Genomic DNA, 27,210 nt, shown 5'->3' with positions numbered 1-27,210 from the left:
CCTGCCACGGAAGCTCAATGGGTGACCTCGGCCAATCACTCTGCAAAGGCAGAGTGTTAGCAGGTCCCGCCCTTCTCGCAGAGGGGGAGGGCCAAAGAGGGACATTACTGCCCAAGCACACCTTTCAGTTTTGTTTCCTGAGGTTACAAAAGTCCTCGAATTGCTCTGACACTATAAGCAGAGATAGACAGAGATGGCGCATTTGTGTGTGAGGGTGGTGCATGCGTGTGTGTGTGTGTGTGTGTGTGTAGTGAAAGTTTCTTGGCAAAAAGGGGGGGGGAAAGAATTTGACACCTGTAAACTGGCAGGCCTGATTTGCAATGCAAAGCCCTGTGGAACATCAAAGGTCGAGCCAGTCTTAAGGACAGGAAGTTTCTGCAGATTTCCTGCTGCTTTTAAAACTAAAAAAAAAACCCTCCACCTGGATAAGCACAATATGTGCTTTTAAATCCACCACCGTCATGACATACTCATGCAGTTGAGTGGTATCCAATTCCTCCCTTTGTGGTGCTATAACAGGCATCCTATGTTGCTTGTGCCATGTTTTCTTGTCAAGTAAGTAGCAGCAGGGAGAGGGGCTTGAGATCACAAATGGGGCAAGGGCAAGGGTTAAAAAACTCTCCCCCACTGGAAAGAAGGGGACCCACACGAGGTTGTTTGCCCTTTCGAAAACAGCAGGAGACCTATTCATCGGCCTCCTGCCACTCCCTCTAGTTTGGCCCCTTAGAATAGACCCTCTGCTTATGGTAATGCAGAACCATCATCACAATGGTTTCCCAGTTCCCTGGTCCCTCCTGGCCTGTTGCTCTGCTGGCTGACAAGCCCTCCCTGTGGAATAATTATTCTGAGCGCCAACCACCCCCTGCCACGGAGCAGATTACCTGGGAAGTGTTTGCCCAGCTGATCCAGCAAGGTTTCCTGCGTCACGGCCGTGTGAGCCCCGTTCATATCAGAGATCACGCAGCACAGGACTTCTGCCAGAGGAACAAACTGGGACTGCAGGATGGGGTTCATATGGACCGGAGAGACGTCGCCTAAAAAGAGCACAAAGGAGGAAGAAGAATGAGCACTCTGCTTTGAACGTGGGGCTCCTTTTCTCCCAGAGGCCCTCTTGAAACGCCGGCTTCGTTTACGGTTCGCCTGGGCAAGTGGTTGATGGGCAACAGCCCCAAACCAGGGCTCAAGCCGATATTTCTGTTCAAAAGCCACCCCCTGGAAAACAGTAGCTGTTAGAACTACATTGGGGGATCGTTCTACTTGCTGGAATTTTTAAGAGGACCCTTTCGACCACTGTCCATACTGGCAAGTGGATATGCCACATCCGAATCCATTAGGAGCCCTAACTGGGGAAGAGGGTCCATTGCAGAGACATACTGAGAGTAAAGCAACCCCCTCTCCTCCCCCAGTGCCTTTTCCAGATTGGCAGGACCCCGGAGTGTCACCGCAAGGGACCAGCCCCTTCAGAAGGCATCCTCTGGTGCAACCTTGCTTCTCGCCCACCCCTATTTGTTCAAGCTGTGTGGGAAGAATTTGGAAGACTGCAGAGGAGGGGGACTGGAGGACACGCTTCTCATACTCCCCCCCCCCTAATGGAGATGGCTTATTTTCCTGCCAGTTGGGTTGATCCCAAGGCAGCCATACAAAGCAGATGCCCCTGGGGTTGCATTTCTCATTTAAAAATCCCAAACATGATTGCAACCACCAGGAAGTGATTTCTGGAAAAGAACCCAAAACTGTTTTGTTAGCCCATCAGAATCCTGCAGGGGACGGGGAATGGTTCAATAAAGCATCAAAACCCCTTTTCTGCCACCCCAGAAACAATTTGAACACTAAGATGCTCTGTGAAGGCTACAGGAGCAGAATGTACCATTGACTCTCACGCAATATAGAGTTATTTGGGAACACGGAAGCAGCACGAGGAGGAATTTTGAGCTGTAGATTTCCAAGGCAGTCAGTTTCACAAGACAGGATTCTGCAGCTGCCCTCCTACAGAAAAGTCTGCCGTGAAAGAATGGCAAAGTATTGCTATTGCGTGTTTGAGTACAGAGGGGGGAAGAGTGTCATTTGGACTTTCCACATCCAGTGTTAAACCTCTTGGGCTGGGCTTGAGGGAGCCATGACCCGCCAGAACCGTCCCAAACTCTGCACTTTGGAATGTACTCTATTGTCAAACGCAGAAAAAGTGACGGTCACAAAACCTCAAGAGGACGAAAGTTATGAACAGTACATCATGCACCGATATAGATTCAAATGGGTAGCCATGTGGGTCTGAAGTAGCACAATAAAATGAGAGTCCAGTAGCACCTTTAAGACCAACAAAGATTTATTCAAGGCGTGAGCTTTCGAGTGCAAGCAGTCGAAAGCTCACGCCTTGAATAAATCTTTGTTGGTCTTCAAGGTGCTACTGGACTCTCATTTTATTATTCACCAATATGTAATGCATGATTTGTATCTACATATTTTTTCCCCATTGCCCTAGGCTTCAACAATGCAATTGGCCCATCCTGCATATTCTGACGGCAAACAGGGACTGGGTGATAAATCAGCCATGCCTGGCCGTCCTGGAAAATGCTATTGAGTCACATCCAACTTCTGGCAACCCCAGAGGGTTTTTGAGGCTCGGGATGTTCAGAGGGGGCTCCCTACTGCCTGCCTCTGAATAGCGGCCCCAAACGTCCTTGTTGGTCTCCCAGTAGGGATGTCAGTCCCCCCTGGGGATCCCCTGGAATCATAGCTCACCTCCCAGCAACAGATAACACTCCCCCAAGAGAAAATATTTGAAAGGTTGTCACTTGGAAGAGGGCAGGATGCTGTTTCTGTTGGCTGCAGAGGAGAGGACACGCAGTAATGGGTTTAAACTTCAAGTACAACGATATAGGCTAGATATCAGGAAAACATTTTTCACAGTCAGAGTAGTTCAGCAGTGGAATAGGCTGCCTAAGGAGGTGGTGAGCTCCCCCTCACTGGCAGTCTTCAAGCAAAGGTTGGATACACACTTTTCTTGGATGCTTTAGGACAGGGGTAGTCAAACTGCGGCCCTCCAGATGTCCATGGACTACAATTCCCAGGAGCCCCTGCCAGCATTTGCTGGCAGGGGCTCCTGGGAATTGTAGTCCATGGACATCTGGAGGGCCGCAGTTTGACTACCCCTGCTTTAGGATGTTTTGGGCTGATCCTGCGTTGAGCAGGGGGTTGGACTAGATGGCCTGTATGGCCCCTTCCAACTCTATGATTCTATGATTCTATGAAAATGGCTGCTTGGGAAGGGAAGCGCCACAGCATCATACTCCCCTAAGGGCCCTCCCTGCCCCAAATCCTGCCTACTCCCGGCTCCACACCCCCTTCCAAAGTCTCCAGGTATTTCCCAACCCAGAGCTGGCAACCCAATCTCCCACTGAAGTAATAACCAGGGTCGACCCTGCTTGGCTTCCAAGAGTGGGCAAAATTAGACGGGGGGCAGGGGGGGGGGGAATAAGACAGCTGCAGAGACCCCAGCTGTGAAGCAGTGCGATGTTTACAACGGAGAATTCTCAGCATTCCTGTAAAACTATAGCTGCGATTTCTAGCAGTTCTATACCCAGAGGATCTTCCTCGCAGCCAGAGGTGCAGGTGCAGAGTTGCCCCAGATGACATCATGAGCCACATGGCACATTTCCGCCATCCCCACAGCCAATATAATGTGTGCGCCGACACTTAACTCTGGTATCCCAAAAGTGCTAAAATTAGACATGTCAACCACCAGTCCAACATTCACAGAAACACAATCAGCCAATTAGAGAGCCCGTTTGGTGTAGTGGTTAGGAGTGCGGACTTCTAATCTGGCATGCCGGGTTCAATTCTGCACTCCTCCCCCCCCCCCCCATGCAGCCAGCTGGGTGATCTTGGGCTCATCACAGAACTGATAAAGCTGTTCTGACCGGGCAGTGATATCAGGGCTCTCTCAGCCTCACCCACCCCACAGGGTGTCTGTTGTGGGGAGAGGAATGGGAAGGCGACTGTAAGCCGCTTTGAGACTCCTTTGGGTAGGGAAAAGTGGCATATAAGAACCAACTCTTCTTCTTCTTCTTCTATTACTCAGAAAGACATGCTGATCCAAATGCTTCAGGTGTTCAAGGCCAGAGGTGTTCACAGGTGTTTTGCCATTCCCTGTCTCTACCCTGGACTTGCTTGGCAGCTTCCCATTCAAATTCTGACCGGGACCGACCCTGCTTATGCTTCTGAGATCGGGCTAGCCTGGCCTGTCCTGGCCAAGGGAAAGAGAATTGCACACACACTGCAATGTTTCAAGAGTAAACGTAAAATTTTCCACGTGATATCTGTACTGTTTCACACAAAGCAGTACAGCCCATGTCTAACTAAAGGGACAGCCTATGAAAAACAACTGAGCCAGTCTGCAATTTGGGTTTTCTATTCTTATGGCTAAAGTGAAGAGGTGGGAGGAGAAGACCCGCTTGGAGAACATTTCTCCACAGTCGACAAAATAAACAAGAGCACCTTTTGAACGAGTTGTTGAGCAGTTCTCGACCTTTGCTTTACAACTTGCCGTGATTACATTTTAACAGAAGGAATTATGTCCAGAGACGTTCCTAAGAGCCGTTTCCTCAGGGACGTTGCTAAGCTACTGCCAGCAGGTGTGTAAATCAAGAGTCAGCACGCTTTGTGTGGCACAGCAGAATTCAGGGGGAAGCACCCCATACGGTCCTCATTGTGAGCAGAACTGCTTCTTTCATGGTCCTTCGACAAGTACACCTTACCAGAGGTGGGGGCAGGAATTCTGCTTTGCAGGAGGTCCCTGAGCCATGCAGTGGATTTGTGAGTACGTTAGGATGCTTTTCTTGGTATTGCCACGTATACATGGTTTTTGAGCCCCTTACATTTCCTCGGGACTAGTCTTGAAAGGCCAGGAGCTTAATTGTTTTTGAAAGGTTCCGTTTTACTTAGCACAAGGGATACAAAGATTACAATTTCTGCCTCCCCGGCCATGTCCAGAACTAATTCTGACCGCAGCCTGATGATTAAAGTTTTTGAACGGTGCAAAGAGAAACCAGGTCCCTGGAAAATTGGGACTCCCAAGACGCTGAAAGACGTTGGTAACAGTGACATCATTACTGAGGGAACACCTCAAGTTTTTCCTAATATTCTCAAGAGAACATGATGACCTTTGAGAAGCCAGAAAGCCTGAAGCAGAGGTGGTCCCATACTGGCATTAGCATATTTGAGCACATCTCTCTCAAATGTGGCTGATGGGCAACCAGGTGCAAGACTGATTATATTACAATTATTAAAAATTCTGGGCGACAAATGTACATACCATTACCAACTTGATGTGTAATCTAAAACTACAAGATTAGTTAATCTAAAATTATAACAAAAATATCTTCTTTCTTTTCTGTTCTCTAAAAGCTCCCTTAATCATCTGCTCCACATATCTTAAAAAAAACTCCCCTTAATCTTCAAAACCACAAATCATCAGTCTTTTTCATGCAGAAAGGAAATACGAGGTTTCCATTTATCAAGGAATATAGATATTGGCCTTTCTCCGATCAAATATGTGAATTTAGCCAACTCCACGAATTTCAGCCTCTTCAACATCCATCAGGTGACCCAGCACTTCAACCTAAACTGCACAATGGTTCACTTGCCCCAAATCCTTGGAGGTTCTACCTTTCCAAACTCAGAAGAGGTGGGAACGTCCTTCAAAAATGCCCAAAACTGGAGATGGGTAAGGGAGGAAGAACTTTCCTTAGAGGAACAACTGAAAATCAGAAATACAAAAAGAGCAGCAGCAAATACTGTTCTACCTCTGAAAATCCAAGTTAAGGAACAGTTTTAGGTACCTCATGTTGTTCCCTCAACCTTTTCTTTCTTTTTTGTATTCAAATACGGTTGGACGAGCAAGGCAATACATGCTTGCTGGATCACTTCTGCTGTTCCAAGGGTCTGGAAGAGCATTTCATGTGCTTTTTGAACTATGCACTACACATGCACACCGGCTCTGGTGCGCCCCTGTGGCTTTTCTTTTGCTCCTCACAACACACCCAGTGCTCTGCTCTAGCTCCACACTCAACAATTCACATTCTGGCTTTTGAAGCGTGTAGCCAGTGTGGACAGCAGCACCTTCTTTGCACGGCTATGCACCAGAGGGTCAAATGTGCAGTGTGGTGAAAGGGTTGCCCTCTAGAAACCTTTCGCCACACTGCAAAAACTGGGCGCACAGCCCTGTCTCTCCCCATAAATAGCCCTTTAAGCTTGACAGCTTGGCTCACATATCTAAGTAATCTTTGGCGGCCTGCCAGCTACACCACAAATATCGCACTTATCATTCTGTTCTGCAGAAATGGAGCATGCCTTCTGGCACAACACTTTTCATGAAATATCTTTAAGGCTTAGCAAGAATATTTGTTTTGGCCCGGAGAGAAGGAACTTGTCACCCATCAAGCGCACCCCAGGCAAGCCACAGTGCCGCACCATTTCCACATGCAAAAAAAAAAAAAAAAAACCCTTGAAAAAAAAGACTTTTGTTTACAAAAACTCTAGTCTAGGCAGCCTGCCAGAAATTCGTGTATTAAAACTCTCAAATGATTTTACTAGCCCACTCAAACATAGCTAATTGTTTACACACGCTGAAACCCGAGAATGCATTTTCAGGGCATCTCGCTGAAATGCAATGTGGGAAAGTAATCTGAAATACAAGCATCAGATAACAAAACAAGAGTGAACAAAAAAAAAAAGTCTCCAACTATGCTCGACCAACATAAAAGAATGTTTTGTTCTGATCCCGTAACTTGAGCTTTGCTGGATTAACGGCGCCCTTTTACAAAGCAGGTAGCACATTTCTGTCTTGCCTTTGACACACAAATGCCGTTGTGTGCTGCAAGTCAACGCAACTCTGTCAAAGTTGGCAAATCTGCTGCCTGTTGCGGTGCCACTTTACCTGTATGTCACTACAGGTAAGGATACCCAATCACCTGGATTACTGATTAGACTTCTGCTGAATACTAGCCACTAGGAATGCCTTCTGAGGACCAAACAGGAATCATAGAATCATAGAATAATAGAGTTGGAAGGGACCTCCTGTGTCATCTAGTCGAACCTGCCCCCACAATGCAGGACACTTATAACCCTATCGCTCATCCACTGTAACCTGCCACCCCCTTGAGCCTTCACAGAATCAGCCTCTCTGTCAGAATGAACGTTGAGCCACAAATTGGGTTGGGATTCTACCAAGCCAACGTGCCTTCCCTGTGGCCAGATAGCAGCTGCAGAGAACTTCCCAAAGAAGGGTCTGATTTGGGTTAGGACCATGGCAAGAGGGGGGAAGGAATGCCCTCTCTGTCTGGAATGCCCTTCAACCGGACGCTCTACTTTCTTTCTTAGAATGCAATTGCCTCCTAAAAACACATCGGCTTTCTCTGGATTGACCCCTTTCTTTTCTGCCTTCCCCCTTCCTGGTTCTGTGATTTTAGTGAACTACAGTAATTTGAGGAATGGCAATAATAATAATAATAATGTTTCATTGCAGCTGCAAAAAAGAGCAATGAAAGAAACACCAATGGACCAAGATGAAAGCCCCGTATTTACTGATGTGGGACACATTTTCTGGCATGCCTCATAAAACGGAAATGTAGACGAATGTGACTTCCATAGTCCCGCCCACAAAGCAAGCCAGAAGGGTCCAGTCAGCGGCCACGCAGGCCTCTGGGGCCTAGGCAGCCACTGCGCAACCCGTGGGAGAAGAGGCAGGGGCAGAGGAGCAGGTACACAGAATGGGAGAGGGGGGAAGGGAGTGTGTGTTTGTTTGGGAGGGAGGTTGGGAAACCTATAGGTAAAAGGGGAAAGTGGGAGGGGGAAGGGGAGGGGGTTTGTGTGTGTCTTTATGTGCGCATGTGAGGGAGGTAGAAGCAAGGAAGAGGTTGGGAAGCAAACAGGTATGGGGGAAATGGGGGGGAAGGGCAAGGAGTTCACATCATTTAAAGTCTGACTTTCACACCAGGGTGTAAACTGCACGGAGCTTTTATTCCAACCCCAGATCGATTCAGTCCCTATCCTCTACACAGAATGCGATTTCCGTTTGGATTTGGGGCGATTTACATTTTCCTTCTGCAGCAAGAAGGATTGATTCAGAGTGACCCTACCTTTATTGTGCAATATCTCAGACCGCTTTTAATCCTAAATATCCATTTGGGAAAGAAAGATCCATGGTAGAGAACCTCTGATAGGCTACACCTGGTCATGTGACACAATTGCCTTAAAGGAGAAGCCCCTAATTTCTCTCAACTTCTGTCGGTCCTGGATTTTTCCTCCCTCCTCTGCCTTTCTCGATCCTCTCCTCCACCCCTCCAAGAAAAGAAAGAGGCTCCCTGCCTGGCTCCTCTCCCCCCACCCTTCAAGAAAAGAAAGAAAGAGGCTTGCCTCCCTAACCACGTGCAGAAGATTTCCTGTTTCAATGGGGGGGGAGAAGAAGACCCGAGTTCAAAGCGATCTGAATTCAACAGGATTGACAATGGAATAAAGAAAGTAAGTGCAGACTCTGCCCTCGACTCAAGGCAGATTGCACATAGCAAGTCAGTGCTCTTCAACAGCCTGGGACATTCAGTAAGGAATGCATTAAGAGGTTAGAAGTCTGGCACCACTAGAAAGAACCAGAATCACAGCATAAGTATTAACATGACATGTTAGGCCAGCCTTTTTCCACCTGCTGACCATGGAGGAACCCCTGAAATGTTTTTCCAGATTCAAGGAACCCCGGAAGTTGTGACATACCCCTCCAGAGAAGGGATGCAGAAATAAGATGTGGGAGTCAGCCAATCCATCGATTGATCCTCTATTGTTTCCATTGTGGGGAATGAGACCAAGCCTGTAGAGCAACAGGGGAAGTGGGCTCCAGTGATGTCTAGTGTTGTCAGTGGCCATCGAAACTTCTGGGAAAGGCCATGTAAACCTGGGAGCTCTGGCATAACCCTGAGTTAAGCCGTACTGAAATGTATTGCCTTGGTTCTCCAAGCTAATCTCCAGCTGAAACTCAAACCATGGAAGAAAGGAAGAATAAATGAACCGTTTTGGTGGGAAGGTGGACACAAAAGTCCCTTCCGTGCCATCAGCTCCACTATATCAGTACTGGGCTGTTCTGCACTTAACCCAATCTCTGCCATTATTCATGGTGTCTTTTCGCCATGGCTTCATGGCAGTTCACATGCACCACATTCACAAAGGGAACCAGGTTCACTCCCCGTCCCTGACATCTCTAGCAGCAACGATGTCAGGTAGCAGAACCTCAACACACGTTCCTTCCCCCCACCCTACCCCCAGTATGAGCAGTCAGTGCTGTCCAAGATGGGAGACAGCTACAGAGATTTCCCTCCAAGGGCATTTTCTACTTAATTTTTGAAGTAGCAGAGACCAGATTACGGCAAGAGTCTAGAAGCATGCCAGCCCCAACTAAATCTATGCAACTCACCTCACACATACCAGCCCATGCTCATACCCAGCCTGTGGCTCAATCAAAATCCTCTTCCCACCCTCTGAAACCTTTCTTAGGCCTCACCACCAACACCTTTTGTAGCAAAGTTTGGTGTAGTGGTTAGGAGTGTGGACTTCTAATCTGGCGAGCCAGGTTTGATTCCACGCTCCCCCACATGCAGCCAGCTGGGTCACCTTGGGCTCGCCACAGCACTGATAAAACTGTTCTGACCAAGCAGTGATATCAGGGCTCTCTCAGCCTCACCTCCCTCACAGGGTGTCTGTTGTGGGGAAAGGAATGGGAAGGCGACTGTAAGCCGCTTTGAGCCTCCTTCGGGGAAAGAAAAGCGGCATATAAGAACCAACTCTTCTTTTTCTTCCTCTTCTTCAAAATGGAGCATTCACTCCAGACCCCAACACCCGCTAGATCAGAAAGGTAGCAAGATCACTTTCTGGCTTGTTTGCTTCTGATTCAATTCATTTGTCTCTGTTATGCAGATGTGGGGTGGGAAGCATTGGTTAGAGCAGGGGTAGTCAAACTGCGGCCCTCCAGATGTCCATGGACTACAATTCCCAGGATCCCCCTGCCAGCATTCCCAGGCTCCTGGGAATTGTAGTCCATGGACATCTGGAGGGCCACAGTTTGACTACCCCTGGGTTAGAGTGTTTGGCTCTGCTCAGAGACAGCCAGGTTCAAACCCCCACCCTGTTGTGGAAGTGGCTGGGGAACCCCCCACACCCCCATCCCGACTCACAGAGACTGGTGAACTCTCTGCTCTGCTCTGAGCTCCTTGGACAAAATTGCTCCCCACGCCCTCTGCACCCCCACACCAAACAGGCTCCCCGGTATTCCATGGAGAAAGGAAATGACAGGAAATGGGAACTGAGATGACTAGAGCCCGCGTGGAAGAAGACTTACAACAAGGCTTCGAGAACATCTTACAGGACGCTTATGAAAGCCTGTGAGATGGTGGCGAAGGTTGCTAACCACGAGTACGATGCAACCACCATCATGTCCACTAGCTCACGCCCAGCACCATTATTTAGGGTAATTCTGTCTCTTCCTGCTCTTGAGGAAGGGCGCCAAAACAGTAGTCAATTGCAGGTCAGCTGTGAGGCATTTGCAAGCTATTCTGCAGGTTAGGTCTTGAGGCTCCGACATGACCTTTCTGCCATGCTTGATGCAGAATGGGAACTGGAGGCCCCTCGGCTGCCTTTAAAGAGGATGTTTGATGGCTTCAGATGGCTCTTGCTGACCAAAGTGGATAGGCTGCTTAGGTCAGTGAGGCCAACCATTTGCCCATTAGATCCATGTTCTTGGCTGCTCAAGACTGAGTGATGAGAGGGTAGGAGGTCCTCTCCAGGAGATCATCAATCTTTCCCTGTCTATTGAGGAATTCCCAAAGAGGCTAAAAGAGGTAGTGGTTCAGCCCCTACTGGGAAAAAAAAAACAAACATCATTGGATCCCCAGGACCCAGCCAACTACTGCCCTGTCTTGCATTTGGAATTTCTGGGAAAGGTGGTTGAAATTGCAGCCGCAAACCTTGAGAAAGCTTTGGCCCTTGACCCATTTCAATCTGTCTTCTGCCCTAGGGATGACTTTGGTTGCCCTGATGGATGACTTCTGATGACAGCTGGACAGAGGCAGGTTGGAGCCACTCGTGTTGCTAGATCTCACAGTAGCATTCAACATGGTAGATCACAAGATTCTTGCTCACTGCCTCGCCAATGCTGGGATACAAAGGACAGCCCTCCAACAGCAGATCTCTTTTCTCCAGGGCCAAACACAGCTAGATATCAGCTTGCCTCAAGTTTTACTTTCTGGGGCCAGAGAGGAGGCATACTGTCTTGCCAGGTTACAAATCCTTCTTGAAATGTGTGTATGCGGAAACATGAAACCTAATTGTCCTTGTTCAGGGGTGGGCGGGAAGGCACCAACAGGCAGCTTGTTCGGTATTGGCTGGCTTCCCTGCACGGCTCTTTGAAGGACTGTTTGTAATGAATTCCGAAAACGTACACTGCGGGATGTCAAGGCTGTGTATCATATCTCCCACCTGGGAAATATCAGTCCCGATCATACCAAACCTGGTTGCAATTACTCACTGGTGAGGTCAAAGGTTGTTATGGCACATTTCCAGGACAAAACCAGGACGTCAACGGAGCTTCTGAGTTTAAGCTCCGATGGGGTGCAAGTCAAAATGAAACCCTTGAATTTGCCCACAAAACTGAAATAGTTCTTTCAATTTTAGGGAGTTTCCAACACGTCAGGTTTTGAGAGGCTGAATAAGGTGGGAGAATAACTGCAATACAACAAATACAAGTGTGTGTGTGTGGTGTCATACAACCAAATTTACTCACAAGTAAGTCCACTAGGTCTTACTCGCAGTTAAGTATGCACAGGACTGGGTTAAGCCTAATTAAGTTTATACATGGATCTCTTTGCATTGTCCTCCTTTAACCTGTCTTTTCCGAGTGTTCCATGAATTTGGAATCCTAAGTACATATTTTGGGTTGGTTTTTTTTTTTTTAAACCAGTTGTGATTTGTATCCGTTCGAATCACTATAGTGTTCATTACTGTGTTCTGTAAATCATTCGTTTCTTTTTTCTTTCATCCTCTGGTCTCGAGCAATAAAATTTACTCCTACCTGCCCGCTCTCCAAGAGCTGGTGGGGGAGCAGCTTCATGGCTGAAAGAGCAGGACGGATCAACAGGCTGTGAATGATTGCCTCCATTCTCCCCACAAACATTCCCTTTCACAGGGCCTCTGCCCCATGGCTCCCACTACAGCCGCTGGCCCCTCACGCTTGACCCCCCAAGCAACTATATATCAAATTACAGGTATCTGAGTTTAACAAGTTGCTCATATAATGGGCCATGTTAGGATCCTGACAAATTAACAAGCAGCATGGATACTAGGCCTTGAATGGACAGCAAACCCCATCAGAGACTATCACAGCCTTTCTCAACTTGTTTTTACCACTGAGAAACCCCCTGAAACATTCGTCAAGGTTCGAGAAACCCCAGAAGTGGCATAACCATGCAGGATATGGCAGGTAGCTGGGTACACATCCACCCAAGGCCCCTCCCCTTCCCACCCTCTCCAGGCCCATCATTGGCCATTTGGGGGTGGTCAAGTTGATGTGACCATATATGGTCATATCACCCGATAAAAGTTTAACAAATTTGAAATATATATACAAAATTAATTAAATCCCACCCATTCAGGAAACCCCAGGGTTTCACCAAACCCTGGTTGAGAAAGCCTGACCACTCCACCATGCATGCGCGAAGGATATTTTTGCAATTATTTCCGCACGAACATCACGATGAAGAGAACCACAAAATCTAAGCCCAGCTACTTAATGGAACAGCCCTATGGCGTTAAAAGTCTCAACTTCATGGAATTGTTGAATTGAGCAAGTTTACGTTTAATCTTCAATTATTTTTTCCATTTAGAAGCACAGCACAAGTATCGCCTGATAAGCAGAATGCAGTGTACAAGTTCATCCGCCGTGTAAAAGAGGAAAAGGTGCTATGAAAACATTAACAGATTTGTCCGGTGGTAACAGGAGATTTATTGGGTGATGGATTTCCCCTCACCTTACCTGTCAGATGGAACAAATAAATCATTCCCGCCCCTTAACATCAGTGTAGGATTAGCTCAGCATTTAAAGAGGTGAATAATGACTAATGCAGATTCCATTTCAAAGTTAATCCCCAACCAGTCCCAACCCCCTGCCTTTCCTTCCAGTGTGGGCCTGAAAGGGTTCTCATCACCCCCCCCCACCCTTTTTCCTTGCTGCTATCATATATTCTTTTGGAGCGGTTAATTAATATATGCATGGCTTTCCCACAACGACTCTGGAGGTGATGGGCCTGGGTCGTAATGTGACGTAATGAAAAGTAATATGTAATGTAATGTAGAATCTCTCTGGTCTTAGGACAGGAGACTGAACTCTTTGAGGCTCGTCACTTGGGGGGGGGATGCTTCCACGTTTGGGCGGAGACGGATGGGGCTAGCAACAGGTCTCTTTTAATTACTTCTTTTCACAGCTGGGAAAGCATCTGTATATTTGTTGGATATCTTCATGATGCTGTCGGCTAATTTACTGCTAATTTACTCCCCACTTATATATGTAGTGTAGGGATTTGTATTTCATTGAGGAAGCGTGCGTGCACACAAAAACTCATACCTTGACTAAAGCTTGCTCGGTCTTTAGGATGCTTAGGGCTAATCCTGCGTTGAGCAGAGGGCTGGACTAGATGGCCTGTATGGCCCCTTCCAACTCTATGATTCTATGATTCTATGTTTCTTAAAGGTGCCATTGGACTCTACATTCTGTTCTGCTACTTCAGACCAACACGGCTGCCCACCTGAATTCCGGTCATGGGGTTCTGTCATGGGACTGTTTTCTCTGTCAAGATGAATGGCCTCACCACCCCACTACCTTCCACAGTTTGCAACTTGCCACAGGCAGATGACTTCCAGATATCCTGTGAATCGTCTGTTATGCGGTCTGCAAAAAAACAGATCCAGCTGGCCAGTGATCTATGGGTCAGTGGGCAGTACTAAAAGGTTACAAGCTGTAAATGAAGACTTCCTTATGCTCTTTCACCAGGGGACAGCTCGCTCCCTGAACCAGAGTTGGATTTAGAAGAAGAAGAGTTGGTTCTTCTATGCCGCTTTTCTCTACCTGAAGGAGTCTCAAAGCAGCTTACAGTCACCTTCCCTTCCCTTTCCCTGCACCAGACACCCTGTGAGGTAGGTGGGGCTGAGAGAGCTCAGACAGGATGGCTTGGTCAGAACAGCATTATCAGGACTGTGACTAGCTCAGGGTCATCCAGCTGGCTGCATGTGGAAGAGTAGCGGGGAATCAAACCCGGCTCACCAGATTAGAAGTCGCCTCTCTTAATTACTACACCACGCTGGCTCTAGATTATGGAATGTGGAAATCATCCCTGAAGAAGACAGATCCTACACACCACCGGAACAGGAACTGGGGCACATCTGCACTCCTCCCCAAAACAGCCTCTATTCTGAACCCACCCTGGGCCTAGACATATACAACTCTACCCATGGTACACTGCAAAAAGCCATCTCTGCGCCACCATTGCTCCTACTGTGAACAGTCTGTTTGCTCTGATAGCGAGAAAATTGGCCAGCAGTCCTGACCTTTGCATTTGGACTTGCACATCTCCTGCAAGAACTGTAATTATTCATCAATAATATTACTACTGCAACACCAAACCTGTTATCCTGGACCAGAAGTTACCATTGGATTAGCTGTTTTAGAGCTCAAAAATGATGCAATTTCTACATAGCTCCAGGTGCACATGGAAGCAGCATTTATCCACAAACACCGAATAGTAGTATGAAAGATATCAAGAGAATCAGCCAACTTTCATATATACTCTCTTTCTTCTGCCAAGGAATTGAAAGTGGCTTGTAAGAGATTGCCCAAAATTCCAGGCACTGGCCAGACCCCAACCCACTCAGCTTCAGCAAAGCTGCTCTATCACTTGACCATGCCTTAGGACTGATTACCACAGACTTTTTGGAGATCTCATTGGCTGTGACTGATATTAAATTCCTGGGCTACGGCTAATTAGTCCTATGGGGTTACCCTAAGTTATCCCCCCCCAAAAAAAGCCAAAATACTTTATAGCTAGGAATGCAAACATGTCTCAGGGGCATCCCGACGACCAGATGTCAGAGACACCCATCCCTTTCTTCTGCCCTATCCATGAGTTTTTCCTATGGCATCTGGTTGACGCCCACCAAAGACGACCTCTGGTCTCAATGGAGTAAGACAGCAATAGCACCGTATTGGCCATGCTGCTTTAATGCCTATCCTTATCCATAGTTCCTCTATATGTTTGTGAAACAGCCTGGGGGGTGGAACATGTCTGGCTGTCCAAGTTGGAATAGCTGCCCCTGCAGCTCCTGCCCTCAGTCCCTGGACTCTAGTCTCTTTGCTCAGATGCACCTCAGTGCCTGGAGCCAGCAGCAGATAAAGGGAGAGGGCCCTGGGCAAAGGGTCATGGTGGAGGGCCTGCTAACAAGGGCCTCTTGGCCTGCTAGGCTGGGCCTGCTAACGAGGACCTCCCAGCCTGCTAAACAGGGCCTACTAACGAGGGCCTCCCAGTGTGCTGACTGCCTGCTAAGGAGCTCTGTCCCAGCCTGCTAACGAGCTGGCCAGCCCCCACCCACCCCACTGAATCCGGTGGCGAGCTGCAGCCGCAGCCCAAAACCACCTTAAGCTGCCTGGCCAGGATCCAGGGGAGGGGACCCTTTCAAGGCCCATTCTTAGGAACAGGTTTTGAAGCTAGTTTAATCAATAATTTGTCTCTCTCAAGCCATGAGGGTGTTTTGGGGAGCTTTATTAAGAAGCATGAAGAAATGCGCTTCCAGCGCGCTATAAAAGTCAGCGCTTCCTAAGCCCAGTACTAACAAGCCATGAAGTTTCAAGCTTGTGCTCGTTTGCCAGTTGGGATCAAAACATGAAACCGAGATGAAAGACAGGCCGCCAGGACAGAAATCCAAGCAACAGATAAACACACAGCCTCCCGCTGAGTCGCCGTCCCTCATTAAACTTGAGCGCGCTGTCGGTTGCGCCCGGAACAAGTTGCCAGCAGGACTCATGAAGGGTTTCATGTTCAAGCAAAGGTGAGGCGGGTGGCTTAAAGAGCATGCGTTTCCCTTAGAGTTTAACAATGCAGTGCCAACACGTTGCTCACAACCGCACAGTCTGCTGAAATGTTCAAAATCAAGGCATGCATTTTGTTGGGCCTGTAGGCCTGCAGAGAACCGCTTGAAGTCTGAAGCAGGACTGTGAGCCTGCAATGTAACTGACCAATGCACGGCGGGATCCCGTCTGCCGGATCCAGTCAGTACAAAGTGAAACTGACGAATGCTGTGCATTGGCGGGAAGATCTATTGCAGGGGTAGTCAAACTGCGGCCCTCCAGATGTCCATGGACTACAATTCCCAGGAGCCCCTGCCAGCGAACGCTGGCAGGGGCTCCTGGGAATTGTAGTCCATGGACATCTGGAGGGCCGCAGTTTGACTACCCCTGATCTATTGTGTAGCTTGTGTATATAAATCAGGGGTTGGGAGGTTGTTTTTTGGGTTCAGTTTGACTCTTGTACCATCATGTTGGGATCACAATAAAGATCTGATTGAACTCCCAGTGTCTTGGCTTCCTTTAAGTCCATGGATCTAGCACATTTTATGTTCCTGACCTTCCGCCCCCGCCCCCCCATCGGAATGCTCCTTCTGGTGTCCCTGGGGTAGCAGGGTAGAAGGCATGGCTTTTGTCTCTCTTTTCAAAACTCTGCAGAAACGCTATCACCAAGGGTCCAAAGAAGCATAAGCAGAAATCATCTTGCAGAATGGCTCTTTGCTGTCTTCTGTGCCTCTCGGAATGCTATTGCTCAAACTGGAAGTCCTTAGGCTGAGCTAATAGCCATCGAAAAAGCAGCATGTGGGCAAAATATAAAAGGTATTTAAAAGGCTGCCATGTAGAGCATGGAGCAGAGTTGTTCTCCCTTGCCCCGGAGGGACAAACCAGAACCAATGGGGTTAAATTAATTCAAAAGAAATTCCCTCTAAAAATCCGGAAGAAGTTCCTGACAGAGCGGTTTCTCAGTGGAACAGGCTTCCTCAGGAGGTGGTGGGTTCTCCATTTTTGGAAAATTTTTAAACAGAGGCTGGATAGTCATTTGACGGAGAGGCTCATTCTGTGAAGTTTCAAGGAGGTGGCAGGTTACAGTGGATGAGTGATAGGGATGTGAATGCCCTGCATAGTGCAGGGGGTTGGACTAGATGACCCAGGAGGTCCCTTCAAACTCTGTTTTTTTATGATTCTATGATTCTAAATTATTTTAAATGGAAATCCACAAAGACCACCATTAAAACATCAGCCTTACAGTTGTCTACTAAGAAGGCAGCCCTGATGGGTGCAGCGTTTGAAGGAACAGTTTTCAGGGCAACAAACGGACCAATCTTATTGATTCCCAGCAAGCACTAATTACACGGTCCTTAGTTAGCACCAGTTAATCATCAAGCTCTGGTTCTTATCCTCTATAGGTTTAATTTCAAGGCCACTGACAACAGTAGAAAGTAGTTACTTCTTAACCAGGTGGAAACGGTCTCAGCTCCTAAAAGGAGTAAATTCATGACCCATGTATGGCCATGTAAGCATTCCCTCAAAACAGTGACCAGGATCTAAGGGTTTGAAGTCAAGGCTTCCAGGGTCCCTTTTTAGGGGTCCCCGGCGCTCCAGTAAATCTAGTTCAAAGATTGTGTCCCAAGAAGAGTGAGCCAGTGTGGTGTTGTGGCTAGGACATGCTTTCTCAACCAGGGTTTTGTGAAAACCACTTCTACAGTTTCTCAAAGCCTGAAGAATGTATCAGGGTTTTCCCAATAGTAAAGAAGCTGAGAAAGGCTAGTCTAAGATCTAGAACAGTGGTCCCCAACCACCGGTCCAGGGACTGGGACCGGTCCGTGGATCAGTCAGTACTGGTCCGCGGCTCCTCCTTGTCCTCCTCCCCAGCTGCTGCCTCGGGGGCTGCCCTGCCACTCTGCCGCCGGCTCACCTTTGGTGCTCTCCAGTGGCCGCCATGGCTGGGGCTCCCCCTCAGCGTGGCACTGCGCAGCTGCTGCTGGCAGCACCCCCCAGCAGGTGGCGGGATGTCAAGGGTGCTGACAGGAAAGCAAGTGGAGCAGGGGCTCAGGCAGCAGCGGCCACATCCTTCAGCAAAAGACTACCCCCCCGGGCCTCAGTAAAATTGTCAAGGGTTGACCTGTCCCCAGTGATAAAAAGGTTGGGGACCACTGATCTAGAAGACCCGGGTTCTAAGGCTTTCTACGTCGTTTCTCTTCACATGAGACTCAAGTACAGTGACACCTGAAGCCATTGGCAAGTAAAGTAGCCACCCCTCCAATATTTTCTCCACACCTTGCAATGCTTGAAAGCAAATGTATGTTGGAGTTCATGGTTCCGAATGTAACTAGCAACACACAGCAGGATTTGTACACAAGGGCAGTACAGAATCGTTGCTGTAATTGTCATTCTACGAGACGCAAAGGTACAGGGCTTTGTTTCTAAATCCCAAAAAGTAGTCCAGTCAAAATGTTCTGCAAGAGCATTTCCTTACTACATGTGTAGGAGAGTTGGTTTATGCAACCCCTGAATACATGCCTGGCTGCTTGTTTGTGAGCTCCATGGCTATCTGGCCTTTGGGGGAAAGCTAGATTCAAGTCTAGTAGCACCTGGACCAACAAGGTTTCTCGAGATACAAGCTTTAAAGCAGGGGTAGTCAAACTGCGGCCCTCCAGATGTCCATGGACTACAATTCCCAGGAGCCCCTGCCAGCATTCGCTGGCAGGGACTCCTGGGAATTGTAGTCCATGGACATCTGGAGGGCCGCAGTTTGACTACCCCTGCTTTAAAGAGTCAAAACTGTCAAAAATGTGCAGAGAGCTTTGACCTCGAAAGCTCACCGCCCCCCCCCCCAAAAAAAGTCTTGTTGCTCTGAAGTCCAGGTGTTTCTGGACTTCAGCCTGGCCCAGGAATGGCCAGACTATGGCTCCTTGGGTGTCTGTGAACTGCAGTGACCATGAGCTCCTACTAGCATGCCTACCCTCCGTTGAGCATAATGCTACGGAGTCTGCTCTCCAAAGCAGCCATTTCCTCCAGGGGAACTGATCTCTATCACCTGGAGATGAGCTGTAAAACTGGGGGATCCCCAGGTCCCACCTGGAGCCTGGCATCCCTGCAGTGTGGTTAAGAGCAAGGGACTCCAGTCTGGAGAACCAGGTCTGATTGCACATTCCTCCTCCACATGAAGCCCACTGGGTGACCTTGGGGCAGTCACAGTTCTCTCAGAGCTCAGTCCCACCTACCTCACTGGGTGTCTGTGGTAGGGAGAAGAAGGCGATTGTAAGCAGCTCCAAGACTCCTTGGGGTAGAAGGAAGTGTATAAAAGCCAACCTTCTGTGCCAGGGGTGGCCAAACTGTGACTCTCCAGCTGTCCATGGAGTACAATGACCATGAGCCCCTGCTAACACCATGCTGGCAGGGGCTCATGGTAACTGTAGTCCATGGACATCTGGAGAGCCACAGTTTGGCCACCCCTGTTCCACGCTGTAATACAGAGGAGAAAGCGTTTTCATGCCTCCAGTAATTGCATGAATCAGCGCTGCTTTGGGGAGGGCTGACAAAGTCCTAGGACAGGAAAATGAGGCCGGAGGCATTTCAAGAGACAAGGTGGGATTGACATTTTCAATTACTCTGTTGGTAAGTGAAAGAGGCCATTTATTTCGAGGAAACATAAAACCCAAATGCTCCAGAGAGCACGCAGGAACACAGTTATTCAAAGCTGAAAAGCTAATAGAAAATGCCTAGAAAATGATAACGGGCAATGCCTGAAACGAGGAAGGAAGACCGGATTATTTGAGTCCCGCCATCAAAACACGAGGCCCCGGCTGTGGTTCTGGAGCGCATGCATAAGACAGACTTTGTTCCTGCCCTTAGGAGATATTCGGTGTGCGGGGAGGGGGGGAGGGAGGGAAAGGAACCACCGGCTTTAAATTGAAACCATTTCACTCCCGGCACAAACACACATATGGAACACGTTACAAGGTAAAGCCACAAAGGCCAGTTACTTGAGCGGGCTCCGCAAGCCACCAGGCATTTTTATGGCACGGGAGACATCCCAGAGAGCGGGAAAGCGCCGAAGGAGCTAATGGAAGAGGTCAAAAGGGTCTCCTGAGCCAAACAGGCCTCTCCTGTGCTGCCCCTATTCTAGTTCTCAGTCAAAGGTTTCTGAACCTTTTTTTCCTTCAGAGTGTTGGGAGTTGTGTGCTCTCCCTTTCCAGGGAAGGAGCCCCCCATCCTCCCTGTCCAAAAAAGGGGGGGAATTGAGAGCAAACAAAGGAGATCATAGGACAGGTTATAGCAGGGGTGGCCAAACTGTGGCGCTCCAGGTGTCCATGGACTACAATTCCCATGAGCCAGCGTGCTCCTTCATTGTACCCTCACAACAACCCAGTTTAGCCACCCCTGTATCACTGGCACCGGATCAAAGTGAGTGCTAAGAATTAAGTAAGGAGCAGAGCAAGACATTATCAGGAAAGGCCTTGGGAGAACTTTTACGGGCTGGACAGCTGGGAGTTTTTTCTCCCGCAGTGTTCCAACATTTCCTTTGCATGTTTTAATCATTATCGCTTTATAAGCTTGGACGTTTTGTGGTAAAGATACGTCCACCTCAAATCTTCCGTTTCAAGCCAGGCTGCAATTTGACACAGAACAAGAATGGGCGTTTAATGCTGAACTGCAGCAAAGCATCTGTTATGTTTTTCTAAAGTCTCTCTACGGACTGCCTCATTACCCCGTCAAAAGTGATCCAAAAAGAGGACGAAGAACTGGAAAGTGAAGGAGAACCCATCAATCCCCCAGTGGTTGGACAAAGTAGCCGAACTATCAAAGATGGCCAAACTTACAAGTTTGGTAAATAGAAGACCTGCAGAGGAATATGAAGAACAATGGAGTCACTATATGGACTATCTTAAGAAAGGAGGTTAGGTATATCAAATATAGTGTAAGGGAAAACATAGAAGGAGGTGGATCTCCTACCTCATTCACTTGTTTATTACAAAGTTATTTCTAATTTTCTGTATTTACTGTTGTTAGTTTGAATATTCTTACTAATATGACTATAGTCAAATAAAATTAAAAGTTGTAAAAAAAAAAGTGATCCAAAATCAGCAGAAAATCATAATCGGAGACACATACATACCCAGTTTTTTTCCTCCTGCATCACAGGGGAAAGGGCTAAATTGCACAGGGTTGCAATCCAGCCGCAGTTCACCCACTTGTGTTGCAATTGTTATGGGTACTGCTAATAAGATAGATGTAACAAGGACAAAAAAAAAATTGCCCCTGAAATTTATGATTCATTTGATTTATATACTGTTCCTCCCTGCAAAGTGAGCTCTCAGTAGTTCACACTAAATAATACATGCAGATAAAACCAATACCTCCCCCCCCCACCCACCCGGTGTCTTCTGCCAAGCTATCCAGATTGGAGGATCTAAAACAAAGAAGGTGAAGGAGGGAGGCAGACAGCTCTGCCCTCAGCCACAGGCCTGGTGGGAGAGTGCCGTTTTGCAGGCCCTGCGGTACTTGGACAGTTCCCTCAGGGCCTGGATTTCAACCAGCAACTCATTCTACCAGAAGAAGAAGAAGAAGAAGAAGAAGAAGAAGAAGAAGAAGAAGAAGAAGGCTCAAAGTGGCTTACAATCACTTTCCCTGAGAGAGAGCCCTGACGTTACTGCTCAGTCAGAGCAGTTTTATCAGTGCGGTGGGGAGCCCAAGGTCACCCAACTGGCTGCATGTGGGGGAGCGCAGATTCAAATTCAGCTCGCCAGATTAGAATTCCGCACTCCTAACCACCACACCAAGCTGGTTCTTGACTGAGGTCAGGCAAACGTCTTTGGAACCAGGGATTGCCGACATGTTTGCGCAGTGCAATGCTCTCTGGGGAACATACTGGGAGAGGCTGTCCCTCAGGTACACGGGGCCCGGACCACATAGGGCCTTGAAGGTCAAAGTCAAAACCTCGAACCTGATCCAGAACTCTCCCAGTAGCCAATGCTGGAGGGTAGGTCAGATATGAGCCCTCCGTGGGATACCCATACCCACAAAGTATGGCAATGTCATTAAGTATTGCAAACCTTCAGTCCACATTCATGTTACATTTTTAAAACGTTTTTGCACTTCCCAAATCATATGCTGTAGATTTTAAATTGGCTCTTTCCCACTTCCTGTCTGCAGCAACATCAACCTACAAGTGCTTAATAATAACCCACAGCAGTGAAAATACCTGTTATGTAGTATTCAGAGAGAGTAGTCAAGAATTAACCCCTTTACAAACAACACTAAAGAGAAATCAACCTGCAAAATGGCAAAGGCTCTGCTTGCGAGCAAACTCCTCCGAAGGACATTACACTTAAGCCATCAAAGCTAATTTATTCAAGATTGTGCAGCAAAAGATGAGAAAACAGCAATTTCCTCACCTAGTTGAATCAAGGGGGTTACACACACCCCTCCGCCCAATAAGCCTCAACCGGGTTGCAATCATGGAAATTGGACAATTTTGAGAACTGGTCTCTCCACCTAGAAACCACAGATGCTGTTCCTACACATCTCCGTGGCCCCCAGATGCCATGACATTAAATGGTTTTTGTGGTTTCCGTTCCCCTGTGCAAATGCCTCAGTGCCAGGAAAGAAGGATTTAATTCATTTCCCAGTGTTTGTGTTTTTTCTGTAAACAAAACCCAGCTTCCTAGGATGCTCTGAAGCCCTGAAAGGGAAAATGGAGACATATTATTGGTCCCTTTCTCTTCCCCTTCTTCTGGCTTCAAGCGAGGGTGGGGGGATTTTCAATAAGAAAAATGACAGAGGGGAAGAGTTAAGATCTTTTCCGGGCATTTTTCTTGCATAATCAAATGCAATGCACCAATAAGGGGAAATAGCTAAAACTAAGCAGATTTGGGTAGAAAAGCCTGTAGGGAAAGGTTTGCCTTACCACTCCAGCCCTTTAAAAGGCTCCCTCCTACTTTATAGGGGTTCAGAGGCCAGGACAAGTCTGTCCAGAGGAATGTTGCTATGTAGCTTGACATTACTGAGATTGCTAGAGACCATTTTCTCATTTCCTTAGAATTTTAAATTACGGCCACCGTAGTTATGAAATTGTGATCAGCCTGGGATTCTATCAATCTTAGCTCATTCCCTTTTTGTCACAGGGGCTGTCAGAAGGGGGATCAATTAAGTATGAGCCAGAAAAGCTCCCAAATAACCCTATTTCGTCTGGTGATTTCAAAACAAAACGAAACAGGCAAGCACCTTGCAAACGTGACAAAAGATGCACAACTTGTTCTAAATTCATAACCTGGGGTTATTGTTCATCATTAGGAGAGACTCCAGGAAAAAATCAAAACTTTCAGTTACTTTGACCGGAAAAGAGATTCTTAGGCAGTCCTTCTTAATGGAGCCCCAGCACATGCATGTGAGTCCACTTACATCCTCTCAAGCAAGAATGCTGAAGGAATTGTATTACTTGGCGGTTAACTTCAACAACCGTCTGGGCCCATGGGCCTCCCATATGGATCCAATTCCAGGATCAAGGAGATAGCCTTTTAACTGGAAACTTACAACAAGGTTTGTAGGATTCAGCATTTGTAACCATTTCCTTTATGGGCTGGCTTTCCCCTTATATGAATCCACAGCGCCATAATGGAGGAGAAACACCACAGAATGGTGCTGGGTTAATGGGGAACAGTCACATTTTCTCCCCCTTACTAGGTTCAGGACACACGGAGGTGTCAGAATCTACAGTCTGTCTGATGAATATTCAAAGCAAGACCACACAAAAAGGAACAGTCCAGAGGCTGGGCTGAAAGCAGAAATCCGTAAGAACTCTTTGCAGATCAAGTTAGTGGTTCAAAATGTGCCATATACTTCATCTCCCCCACTCCCCCGTAAAATCAGCTGTTTGCCACAAGGGCATTTAGCTGCTCCCACAAAATGGACACAGGCCAGTGCATTGTTCATCTAAAACAGGGATAGTCAAACTGCGGCCCTCCAGATGTCCATGGACTACAATTCCCAGAAGCCCCTGCCAGCATTCGCTGGCAGGGGCTTCTGGGAATTGTGGTCCATGGACATCTGGAGGGCCGCAGTTTGACTACCCCTGATCTAAAAGAAGAGGCGCAAGTTCAAAAAATGTGGCAACAGTTGAACTGTAGGATCGCCAAAAACTGGACACAACTGAACGGCTAACGTCCTCATCCTCATCGCAGACAACGCCTGTTCTCTCTGAAATAAGAGACCCATCCTCTTTTCCAAATCAAAAAGCACCCAGTGCAATTGGAAGTCCTGATGCTAGCAAGAGCACTTGTTAGACCCACCCCAAGAGCCAGCAAAAGGGAAAGGTTAACTTTCAAGGCTCCTGCAGTGGGAACTGTATGCTTGTTTACACTCCCCCCCCACCAGTCAAATGGGTAGCTGTGTTGGCCTGAAGTAGCACTCTTTGTTGGTCATAAAGGTGCTACTGGACTCTGATTTTGTTGTACACAGACAATAGTCTGACTACCTGGCTGATGTGCTAAGGAAAGCTTCCAGCAATGGGGAGATGATGCACAAAGTGAAAGGCCAGCTGGCAGGAAACTGGAGCGAATGTGGGCTTTCCTTGGAGGGGGGAACTGCAGCCGCAGACACCTACGCCCACCTACGGGACGTGGACAGATGTTCCCTTCCCGTATATTCAACCCCAGCTTCTGCAATAAGAGCTGATGACTTCTCCACTGGCCTTCTCCTCTGTGCCCCTTGAACTGAGTTCCAGGAATCAAGACACACACACACACACATGCCTCACACACACGTCAGGGCACTCAATCGACCACAAGTCTGTGCAGGGAAAAGGAGGCATCCCAAAACCACAGCGCTTAATTAATTTGCCAGCAAGCTCAAGGTCCCCGGGTGCTGACCGGCTTACAAACAACCCTCTTTCTTGATAGTTAATGAGAAGTGGCTCATGGCACAGCAGACATACACACACTCTCACAAAAGATACAGCTGTCCGCATGAGGACACCCAAGGAAGAGCCAGGGTGGTGCAGGGATTAGTGCTGAACTAGGAGGGGGTGTGCCAGGGTTGACTCTATCCTCTGCCCTGGGAGCTTGCCAGGCGGCCCTGTGCCAGACGCACCCTCCTGGGAGACATGTGAGGCCCAGAGAGCACGGTGGGCCCATGGCAACCCAGGACGCTTCCTGGCAGAGCAGGCCTGCGGGTCAAGTCTTACTAGGTCTTTGTCTCCTTGCTGCAGGAGGGGCAGCAGACAAGCCTGGGAAAGGGAGCACTTCAAGGGCTCAGGTGGGAGCTTTGGGCCAGAGAGGGCGCTTGGCAAGTCCTGCATGGCGCATATGAGGGATAAGGGGCGTCGCGACTGGATTTCCCTGTGCGGAACGGGAAAACCCGCTTGGAAAACGCACCGAAGGCGCATTATCCGACATGCGCGGCAGGCTCTTAGGCAGCCTCGCTATTCCACGCGAGTCCCTCTCCCCGCGGCTCCGTCTCCCGGGAGGGTCTCCCCCTCGGCCGGCCGAGGGTCCAGGGGGCGCCCAGCCCAGCGCAGCCCCGCCTCCCCACCCGCCGCCCGTCCGGGACTCACCCACGGCGCTGATGATGAAGCCGTGGGGCGGGCGCAGCGCCCTGCGGAGCCAGGCGTCGCGGAGCAGCTGGAGCGGGCCGGCGGGGCCCTGCAGCAAGAGCACGCCGCCCCGCAGCCAGCCCTGCAGCCACACGCGGCCCACGGCGCCCGCCAGACCCGCGTTCCAGAAGCAGGCGGCGTTGGCCCGGCGGAACGCCTCGAAGACGGCCGCGCCGCTCGCCTCCGCTCCGGCCCCGGCCCCGGCCCCGGCCCCCGCCCGCCGCCGCAGCACCACGGCCAGGGAGCTCGGCGCCAGCTGCACGGCCCGCTGCATGGCAGGAGGAGGAGGAGGAGGCGGCGGCGGCGGCATCCCGGACGAGCTGCAGGCAGGCGGGCAATCAGGCAGGCAGGCGCGCTCTCTCTCTCGCTCTCTTGGCGCTCGGCTGCTCCGGCGGAGGGCGGGGAAAAGAGCGGGCCGGGCGAGGGGGGCAGGGCCAGGGCAGGCCGGGAGCCACCTGCCGCCGCTTGCGCCTCAGCAGCCCCCACCCACCCACCGACCGCCGGGAAAACAGGCTGAGCGCCCCAAAGCCGTCCTGGGGTGTTTCTGCAGGCCGGACCCGGCTGGACCGGAGGAGCCCGGCCAGGAGGCAGGCAGAGGAGGAGCAGGAGGAGGAGCTGGTCTCTGCATACCCCGCTTTTCCCTGCCCGAAAGAGTCTCCAAGTGGCTTACAATCCCCTGCCCTTCCTCTCCCTACAACGGACGCCCTGTGAGGCAGAAGAAGAGTTGGCTCTTCTATGCCGCTTTTTTCTACCCGAAGGAGTCTCAAAGCTGATTAAAATCGCCTTCCCTTTCTCTCCCCACAACAGACACCCTCCTTGACGTAGGTGGGGCTGAGATAGCACAGAGAGAACAGGACTGTGACTGGCCCGAGGTCTGCATATGGAGGAAGAGCAGGGAGTCAAACCTGGCTCTCTATATCAGAAGCCGCCGTTCCTACCTGTTACACCAAGCTGGCTAAGAGGTAGGTCAGGTGCGTTGTGAGGTAGGAGGGGCTGAGAGAGCTCTGACAGAACTCTGCTGTGAGAACAGCTATAACAGGACTGTGACTGTTTGGGGCCAAAGCTCTGGGACCTGGGACCTGCCTGCTGCCCTTGGCTGAAGCATGGGGCTGGATGTGCTCCTCCTCTTCTGGCTCCTGGGAGATGGCTGGCAGGCGGAATCTCTTCCCCAAACCCAGCCAAGCGTCTTCCCACTTACAGGAAGCCCGTGGAAGGCACTTGGGTGCAAAGGGGGCTACAGAAAACCCCTGGCCATCTTTGCGCTTGATGCAACGTGCCCACTCATGTCAGCCTGTGATTGGAGCAACCAGCTGGGCGTGTCACGCATAGCAGCCCGGGCAAGAGAGAAGGGCCTGCTGCTTCTGGAAGAGGCGCGATGTATGCAGAACCCCAAGGGTTGGAGGTAAAGAAGGCCCACTAACCCGCTGGTGCAGATGTGCCTGACTCCTCTCCTGCCTGCCCTCCCCAAAGCCTG

General features: G+C 49.2%; 1 protein-coding gene across 1 annotated transcript in view; it reads right to left on the bottom strand.

Moving 5' to 3' along the window:
- STOX1 (storkhead box 1) overlaps positions 1 to 26,203 on the bottom strand; it is a 32,641-nt gene extending 6,438 nt beyond the window's left edge. Inside the window, exons 1-2 of the mRNA XM_077350809.1 lie at positions 25,698 to 26,203; positions 882 to 1,034 (exon numbers count right to left, since the gene is read on the bottom strand). Of these exons, the coding sequence (XP_077206924.1) occupies positions 882 to 1,034; positions 25,698 to 26,046 (502 nt within the window). The 5' untranslated portion in view covers positions 26,047 to 26,203. The remainder of the gene's footprint in view (positions 1 to 881; positions 1,035 to 25,697) is intronic.
- Between the last annotated feature and the right edge of the window lie 1,007 nt (positions 26,204 to 27,210).

This window comes from Paroedura picta, chromosome 8, assembly GCF_049243985.1.
Source record: "Paroedura picta isolate Pp20150507F chromosome 8, Ppicta_v3.0, whole genome shotgun sequence".
Classification (NCBI taxonomy): domain Eukaryota; kingdom Metazoa; phylum Chordata; class Lepidosauria; order Squamata; family Gekkonidae; genus Paroedura; species Paroedura picta.
This window is presented reverse-complemented; position numbering and strand designations above follow the sequence as displayed.